At 40.3% G+C, this 9,854-nt stretch overlaps 1 protein-coding gene across 1 annotated transcript; it reads left to right on the forward strand.

The window, feature by feature from the left end:
- Positions 1–1,011: 1,011 nt before the first annotated feature.
- On the forward strand, positions 1,012–2,136 carry LOC103205074 (RNA-binding motif protein, X chromosome-like). The gene has a single exon (XM_007950341.1). It carries the CDS (start codon positions 1,012–1,014, stop codon positions 2,134–2,136), a length of 1,125 nt encoding a protein of 374 aa, XP_007948532.1.
- Positions 2,137–9,854: the final 7,718 nt, after the last annotated feature.

The following is a 9,854-nucleotide window of genomic DNA, read 5'->3' on the forward strand; positions in this document are numbered from 1 at the left end:
TATATATATATATATATATAATACATTTTATTGAAATATAATTTATGTACAGTGAAATACACAAAACTAAAGGCACAATTATATTTTAAAACAGTGGTTCTCTACTCATCAGGAGTATCAGGACCAGCTGGGAGCTTATTTGAAATACATATTTCAAATACCTTTCATCAAAAAATATAAATGGCCACTATACATGGGAATCTCACCAGATGGAATATACAGGAATCAAATCAACTACATCTTGAAAAGAGGTGATGGAAAAGCTGAATATCATCAGTCAGGGCAAGGAAAGGAGCTGACTGTGACACAGACCATCAATTGCTCATATGCAACTTCAAGTTGAAGCTGAAGAAAATCAAAACAAGTCCATGAGAGCCAGAATACAATATTGTGTATATCTCACCTGAATTTACAGACTGTCTGAAGGATAGATTTGATGCATTGAACACCAATGACCAAAGACCAGAAGAGTTGTGGTATATCAAGAACATCATACAGGAAGAAAGCAAACAGTCATTACAAAGACAGAAAAGAAAGAAAAGACTAAAACAGAGGCTAGAAAAGATGCTGAAACTTGCTCTTGAATGAAGAGTAGCTAAAGTGAATGGAAGAAATGATGAAATAAAAGAGCTGAACAGAAAATTTCAAAGGGCAGCTCAAGAAGACAAAGTAAAGTATTATAATGAAATGTGTAAATACCTGTAAATAGAAAACCAAGGGAAGAACACACTAGGCATTTCTCAAGCTTAAAGAACTAAAAAAAAAAAAAAAAAAAAAAAATTCAAGTCTCAAGTTGCAATATTCATGGATTCCGTGGGCAAAACACTGAACTATTCAGAGAACACAAAAGAAAATGGAAGGGGTTGCGCAGTAGTGCTAGCTGCTTCCTCTTGCGTTCTCCAACCCGGCAGCCAGCCCTCATGCTGAGTCGCTACGAAACGCCTGTCACCAAGCTCATAGTAGATTGAAACCCAGGTCATCATCTCTCTAACAATCACCCCAGGAGGAAAAATGGTTGAAGCCGATTGTCCAGGACAGCTCTTCATTGGTGGGCTCAATACTGAAACCAATGAGAAAGCCCTTGAAGCAGTGTTTGGCAAATATGGACAAATTGTGGAAGTGCTCTTGATGAAAGACCATGAAACAAACAAATCTAGAGGATTTGCTTTTGTCACCTTTGAAAGCCTGGCAGATCCCAAAGATGCAGCAAGAGATATGAATGGAAAGTCCTTAGATGGAAAAGCCATCAAGGTGGAAAAAGCCACTAAACCAAGATTTGAAAGTGGTAGATGTGGACCCCCTCCACCTCCAAGAAGCAGAGGCCCTCCAAAGGGTCTTAGAGGTGGAAGAGGAGGAAGTGGAAGAACCAGGGGACCCACTTCGCATGGGGGACACATGGATGATGGTGGCTATTCCATGAATTTTAACATGAGTTCTTTGAAGGGACCACTTCCAGTAAAAAGAGGACCACCACCAAGAAGTGGATCAGGCCCTTCAGAACCAGTTTGTAGCAGCAGTAGAATGGGAAGTCAACCTCCTGTAGCACGTGGAAAAGGTAGTTATGGAGCCCCACCACGAAGGGAACTCTTGCCCTCTCATAGGGATGTATATTTGTCCCCAAGAGATGATGGATATTCTACTAAAGACAACTATTCAAGCAGAGATTACCTGAGTTATCATGACATGAGAGATTATGCACCACCACCAAGAGATTATACATATCGTGACTATGGTCATTCCAGTTCACATGATGACTGTCCTTCCAGAGGCTATAGTGATACAGATGGCTATGGTTGTGATCGTGACTATTCAGACCATCCTAGTCGGGGCTCCTACAGAGACTCCTGTGAGAGCTATGATAACTCACATAGTGCTCCACCCACACAAAGACCCCCGCCATCTTATGGTGGAAGCAGTCGCCATGATGATTACAGAAGCTCACATGACAGATATGGTGGAAGTCAAGACAGTTACTCAAGCAGCCAAAGTGATCTCTACTCAAGTGGTCATGACTGGGTTGGCAGACAAGAAAGAGGACTTCCCCTTTCTATGGAAAGGGGATACCCTCCTCCACGTGATTCCAACAGCAATTCAAGCCATGGAGGACCAAGAGGTGGTGGCCATGGAGGAAGCTGATCTGATAGAGGGGGAGGCAGAAGCAGATAATAAACATAACAACAACAAAAAAAAAACTTTGGACCAAAATCCCCGTTCAAAGAAACAAACAAAAACTGGAACCTATTCTGTCATAACTACACCCAAGGACTATTAAAAGGAAAAATTGTGTTACTTTTTAAAATTTTCCTGTTAAATTCTCTTCCATAATTTTTCTGTTCTTGTGAGGAAAAAGTAAAACATGTTTAATTTTATTTGATTTTATGACATTGCTATCAACAAGCAAATGTTAAGTGTGTAAGACTTGACTTATGTACTAGTGTTATAATCCTTTAAGTGTCCCTGAAGGCCATTTCCTAATTGATACTGCCCAGTAAATGAGGCAAGCAATACTAAGATCTTCCACAAACATCAAGCCATCTAACATGGAGAGATGACTCATTCTGCCTTTATAAACAAGCTAGATATTAGAAGGTGGTTGGATTTGCTACTCTTAGGATTTCAGGGTGTCTTCAAATTGAAAGCTCAGTGTTCTCAGTGTGAAAAACCTGAGATCAGATGCTTACGAAAGGAAAGTGCTATTCACCCAGTTAAATGCAAAAAAGCAAATGGATAATGCTGGCCATATTTTGCCTTTCTGACATTTCCTTGGGAATCTGCAAGAGCCTCCCCTTTCCCCTCCCCCAATAAGACCATTTATCGAGTGTTAAACAACTGCAGAATACTAAATTAAAAGTTGGGCCAAAACCAACCATGAGAAAAAAGAAAAAGAAAAGAAAATTGAAGGAATACACAGAATCACCAAAAAGAATTAGTCAATGTTCAGTCATTTCAGGAGGTAGCATATGATCAAGAAACAATGGTATTGAAGGAAGAAGTCCAATCTGCACTGAAGGAATTGGCTCCAGAAATTGATGAAATAACCACTGAGATATTTGAACAAATGGATGCAGCACTGGAGACACTCATTTATGCTAAGAAATTTGGAAGACATCTTACCTGGCCAACCAACTGAGAGAGATCTGTATTTATGCCCATTCTAAAGAAAGATAATACAACAGAATGTGGAAATTTTCAAACCATATAATTAACACTACAAACAAGTAAAATTTCCCTGATGATAATTAAAAAATTGTTGCAGCAGTATATTGACAGAGAACAGCCAGAATTCAAACCAGATTCAGAAGAGGAAAGGGAATGAGAGATATTACTGCTGATGTCAGATGGATAATGATTGAAAGAAAAGAATACTAGAGAGATATTACTTGTGTCTTATTGACTATGGAAAGACATTCGACTGTATAGATCATAACAAATTATGGATAACATTGTGAAGAATGGAATTCCAGAACACTTAATTGTGCTCATGAGGAACCTGTACATCAACAAAGAATCAGTTATTCAAACAGAACAAGGGGCTACTGCATGGTATAAAATCAAGAAAGGTGTGTGTCAAGGTTGTAACTTTTTACCATACTAATTCAATCTGTATGCTGAGCAAATAATCTGCAAAGCTGGACTGTATGAAGAAGAATGTGGCATCAGGATTGAAGAAAGACTCACTAACAATCTGCAATATGCAGAAGACACAACCTTGCTTGCTGAAAAGAAAGGGAACTTGGAGCACTTACTGATGAAGATTAAAGACCACAACCTTCACTATGGATTACACTTGAAAGTAAAGAAAACAAAAATCCTCACAACTGGGCCAATCATCAACATCATGACTGTTTTGTTTACCTAGTGCTGCTCTGACAGAAATATACCACAAGTGGGATGGCTTGAACAAACAGGAATTTATGCTCTTACAGTTTTGGATTCTACAAGTCCAAGTTCAAAGTGCCAGGTTCTTTGAACTGGGTGAAAGCCCCTTGACCTTGGGCTTCAGCTCTGTCTCTTGCTCCCAGCCCACTAAAGCTGGAGGCTTTTCTTCACTCAGGCAACTGCTGGCTGCTGAGGCTGACAAGCCCAAGGTCAACAAATAAAATACCATAGTCCCGATATTACCAAAAAACATGGCAGGCCATTGATTCAATTCCATTAAAAGTCCTAAGACTGGCAAAGCATGGCAGACTGCTGAATGAAGACTCGGCTACATGGAGGCTTCAAGCATGCCAAAAAGCTAGAGATCTTCCTCAAAGCTGCTGCTTATATACTGGAAACAGCCCACATCCCTGAAGCAGCTACTTAGATGCTCCAGTAGATTCCACCATGGATTTAATTACCAATCTCACTATGGGGAATAACTACATCCAGCTGCCCAGCCACTCAACCAGGCCCAACTAAGTTGACACACAACCTTAGCTACCACAATGATAAATGGAAAAAAGATTGAAGTTGTCAAGGATTTCATTTTGCCTTGATTCACAATCAATACCCACAGAAGCAGCAGTCAAGAAAAACAAACCATGTATTACATTGGGCAAATGTGCTGCAAAAGATCTCTTTAAAGTGTTGAAAAACAAAGATATTACTTTGAGGTCTAAAGTGCACCTGACCCAAGCCATATTTTCCATCACCTCATCTACATGTGAGCTCTGGTAGCATGGTGCCTCAGACATTTGACTGCTAACCACAAGCCGGGCGGTTCAAATCCAACAGCCACTCCTCAGAAGCAAGATTGGACAATTTAATTCTGTAGTGTCTGCAGCTGTTTCTCTTTGATCTGAGTGGTGCCACATCAGCAAATGGAGGTCTTGAAAGCTTTACCTTATCCATATGAGTAAGGCTCGGTTTACTCGGATGATGCAGCTCTTTCCCAGTCCTATTTTGAGAGCCTTCTAACCAAACCGGACTATTCGTAAAGTTGTGTGGTAATGTATCAAACAGTGTTTCTTTGCTATTCATAAGGTTTTCTCCGGCCAATTCTTTGAGAAGTGGACAGCCTCTTTCTTCCTAGTCTGTCTCAGTCTGTAAGCTGGGCTGATACTTGTTCACCATGTGCATCCCACTGGGTTTGAAACACCAGTGGCTCAGCCCCAAAACTCACATCAACACGTTGTTATGGTAGGACAAACTGACAGACAAGTTTGTCTCCCTGTTGGAAACCTCTCCTACCACCCTTACCTGGGTCCCTGTGGCTGACTCTTCCTCTGTCCAGATTCCTGGGCCTTTTAATCCCCTTTCTCCTGCTCTCCCACCCTGCTGCTTTGGGCGTGTCTGGGTTCTTCTCTCCTCACCTGGACCCCTGCAGCTGACTGCAATCCTTGAGGATAGTCGGTAGCTAATGGCATGCTTGGACCCTTCATGTAGCTGTGTCGTTGTTCAGCAGCCTGCCATGCTCTGATGACCTTGGGACTTTCAATATACTTGAAGGAATGGCCTGCCATGTGGTTTGGTAACATCAGGACTGTGTCATTTTATTTGTTGATGCTTGAACAATTTCTCTCAGAAAGATCAGCACAAGGCCAGTCGCCATGAGGTGGAAGTTAAAGATGTCCCTAATGTCCAAACTACCATACCACTCCACCATTTCAGACATTAACTCCTCCTCCTCCCAGTAATTTCCCAGTCTTAGAGTTTTGTATTTCACTGTAATGCCTCACAGAACTCACAGACACCCAAGGGTTCATCTCATGTAGTAGTGGTGGAGGCTGGCAGGCTGGCGAGTCCCAAGTCAGTGAGTAGGTCTGGAGGATCCTCCCAATTCTCAGGGTTGGATGAACTTCAATCAGCAGATCAGATGACAGCTGCTGTCCCAAATCCAGGGGTGAGATGAGGATGAGCCAAGACACAAAACCAGAGCAAGAGGAGGGCGAATCTTCCCAGGAGATTCGTAGGTATACCCTCAAGGAAGCTAAGGGTGGTGATTTGAATTATACCCTCCATCAAGACAGGACTCAAGATACATTCCACCTGTGTTGCCCCAACAGAAATAACCTAAATCCCATCACAGAGTCAATTGCCAGTCACTATAGGGAATGATTACTACCAGCTTCCCAGCCAAGTTGATACCTGACCTTAACTACCACACCACCCCAAACAGGCATGGATAATGGGATTTACAAAACATCACAGAATGGAAGATAATGGCTAGAAGGGCCACATCAAGCAATTCACTGCAGTCAACCTTGGGCTTGTTAGCCTCAGCAGCCAGCAGCTACCTGAGTGAAGAGATGCCTCTAGCTTCAGTGGGCCAGGAGCTGGAGGCAGAGTTGAAGCCCAAGGTTCAGGAGCTTTCACACAGCCCCTAGAGCCTGGCACTTTGAACTGGGACTGAAAGACTCCAAATTGTAAGAATAAAGTCCTGTTTGTTAAGGCCATCCTATTTGTGGTACATTCCTGTCAGAGCAGCACTAGGTAACCAGAACAACCCTCAATGAGATGGACTGACATAGTGATTGCAATAATGAGCTCAAGCATAGCAACAATTCTGAGGATGGTTAAGACTGGGCAGTGTTTTGTCCTGTTGTACATAGGGTTTCTATGAGTTGAAACTAACTCGAAAGCACCTAACTACAACAAGGGATGCAATGGTTCAGTGCTCAGCTGCTAACTAAAAGGTTGGCATTTCCAACCTGCCTAGCAGCTCCACCAAAGAAAGACCTAGAAATCTGCTTCTGTAAAAATTATAACCTAAGAAATTCTATGGGGCAGTTATTCTTTGTCACATGGTTTCAACACAAGTTGACTCCACAGCACATAACTGACTAACTAGGTTATTTAGTTACAGGCTGATGTTTGAGAATCTCTGATTTGAGAGAATAAATTCTCAACAGCCCAGAAATGTGAGAAAGAGTAGCGTCAGCAGATCTAACATTTTGAGCTCTTTCTGAGAAATAGAAAGCAGATGGATATAGAGCTTCAAAATAACAATACAGGAGAAAACTATAATTCTTACTTACGTGCAGGAGAAAAATGTATACTAAGCAGAAGCAGTTCAGGAAAAAGTTTATTTTTGTAAACAAAATGAAACAAACAAAAGACATGTACACAGAAAGCCCTTGATGATTAATTAGGTGAATACGTTGGAGCAGGTGTGTTGTGTTACAGGTTGCCTCACCTCTTAGGCCCCTCTTTACCTACTTGTGCCAAATAGCAGGAGCTGAAGCCTTTACTCTTTATAAAAGGAGTTGTGAGGTAAAGCCAGCAAAGAAAGTTTGACCTCCAAGTGATTACTTACAGAAGAGATGAGTGGACTCATACAAAGGACATATTGCAGCCTCTCCCCACTATCACATTTCAACTCTCCTCAACAATCATTACTGACAGAACAAGTTGTTCTCTATAGGTAGGCAAACAGTAATTCTTAAATAAAGAGATGAACCAGGCAAACAAGAATTATGAATCATTTCAGGAAAACCAACACTATAAAAGAAGAGCATCACTCAATAAGCAGAAGATCTAAAACTATGAAAAGGAATTAATCAAGCAGATAGAAAAGAGCTTAATAATCTTTTGTATCAATCAAGGATTGTAAATGGCTGTGCATAATAGAAAATTCAACCTAAAGCGAACTGAACTGTTATGTAGAATATATACAAATATTTTACCTTAAATTTAGCCAGCCAGAAAGCTCCAATAAATCCCTCAAAACCAAACACATTTACTGCCTTCTGTTGAGCACAAAACAATGAAAGTAAAAATTAATATAACTATAGTAAAAAATGTGCAACAATTCTAATTAAAAAAAATTGAATAATTTCTGTATAAAGAAAGAATAAATGAGAATGAAGCAATATATATCAAAATATATATAAAAATAATGTATAGCCTGTATACAAATGTTAGGAGCTCTGGTAGCACAGTGCCTAAGGCACTTGGCTGCGAACCAGAAGGCTGGTGGTTCAAACCCACCAGCCACTCCTCGGAAGGAAGCTTGGGCAATCTACTTCCATAGTGATACTGACTCGGAAACCCAAGGAGGGGTCGCTATGAGTCAGGTCTGACTCTACGGCACATAACAACAACAACATACAAATGTTAGAAAGCCAAAGAGATTAAAAAGTATACACACACACACACGCACACACGAACCAGTTACCGTTAAATCAGTTCCAATTCATGGTGACTCCATGTGTGTCAGAGCAGAACTGTGCTCTCTAGGGTTGTCAATGGCTGATTTTTCACAAATAGATCACTAGGCATTCCTTCTGGGTGAACTTGAACCTCCAATCTTTCTGTTAGTAGTGGACTCCATTAAGCATTTGCACCACCCAGCGACTTTTACCTCAGATAGAGAGATTTTTCTCTTTAATACTAAGAGAAGATGAAATATAATTTTGCTTCAGTAAATCTAACAACCTAAATGACAAAGGTGATTTCTAAGGGAAAGAAATTGACTCAGAAAACAGACAAAAACTTTAATAACCATAACAATTTTTTAAAGGTAAACTAAATAATAACCTCTAAGAGGGCCAGCACACTACGACCAGTGTATTTTTTATGAGGATTATAAGTATGAACTAAAGGAGAACTTAAGAAAACAATCACTAAATGCGGAGCCAAATGACCCATGTTCTAGTCCAAGAACAAGCAAATCACTTACCCTTTGTGAACTGTGGTAAGATTTATCTTTAAAATTCCTTCCAACCTAAAAATATTATGAAAAATAAGATTTCCGTTAGTGAGGAAAACTCTTTTATAATGCCTTTATCAAGGATTGACACAGTGGCTGTGGCAGTGAGCTCAAGTATAGAAAGAATCGTGGGGCTGGCACAGGACCAGGCAGTGCTTCGTTCTTCTGTACATGGGGTCATTATGAGTCAGAGATGACTCGACAGCACCTAACAACAACAACAATATCAAGAATCACATAGTTAAATGTCATAAACATATGTTGTTGTTGTTTTTGGTTGCAAGTATCTTCTTTATATTGAGATGTAATCCATATGCAGACTGTATTCTTGAAGCTTCATCAGTAAGTGTTTTAAGTCATCCTCACTATCAGCAAGCAAAATTGTATCCTCAGCATATCACAGGTTGATAATGATTCTTCCTTCAATCTTGATGTCATGTTTTTCTTCATAGAGTCCAGCTTCTTGGATCATTTGCTCAGCATATAGATTGAATAAGTATGGTGAAAGGATACAACCCTGACACACTTCCTTCTTGACTCTAAACCATGTAGTGTCCCCCTTGTTCTGTTTGAACAGCCTCCTGGTCTATGTACAGGTTCCTCATGAGTACAATCAGGTGGTCTAGAATTCCCATTCTTCTCAATGTTACCCACAATTTTTTGTGATCCACACAATCAAGTGCTTTTTCATAGTCAATAAAACAAAAGTAAACATCTTTCTGGTATTCTTTGATTTGAGCCAAGATCTATGTGACACCCTCAATGATATCCCTTATTCCATGTCCTCTTCTGAATCTGGCTTGCACCTCTGGATGTTCTCTGTCAATATACTGCTGCAACCATTTTTTAATTATCTTCAGTAAGATTTTACTTGTGTGCAATATTAATGATATTGTTCAATAATTTCCACACTCTGTGGGGCCACCTTTCTTTGAAATGGGTACAAATATGGATCTCTTCCAGTCATTTGGCCAGGTAACTGTCTTCCAAATCTCTTGCCATAACTAATTAATGAGTGCCTGCAGTGGGGCATCATTTTCTTGAAACATCTCAATGGGCATTAGGTCAATTCCTGGAGATTTGTTTTCAGCAATTCCTTCAGTGCAGCTTCAACTTCTTCCTTCAGTATCATTGGTTCTTGATCATATTCCACCACCTGAAATGGATGGAGATCTACCAGTTCTTTTTGGTACAGAGACTCTGTGTATTCCTTCCATCTTCT

This window comes from Orycteropus afer, unplaced genomic scaffold (assembly GCF_000298275.1).
Source record: "Orycteropus afer afer isolate SDZICR_OR568_19922 unplaced genomic scaffold, OryAfe1.0 scaffold00268, whole genome shotgun sequence".
Taxonomy (NCBI): Eukaryota; Metazoa; Chordata; class Mammalia; order Tubulidentata; family Orycteropodidae; genus Orycteropus; species Orycteropus afer.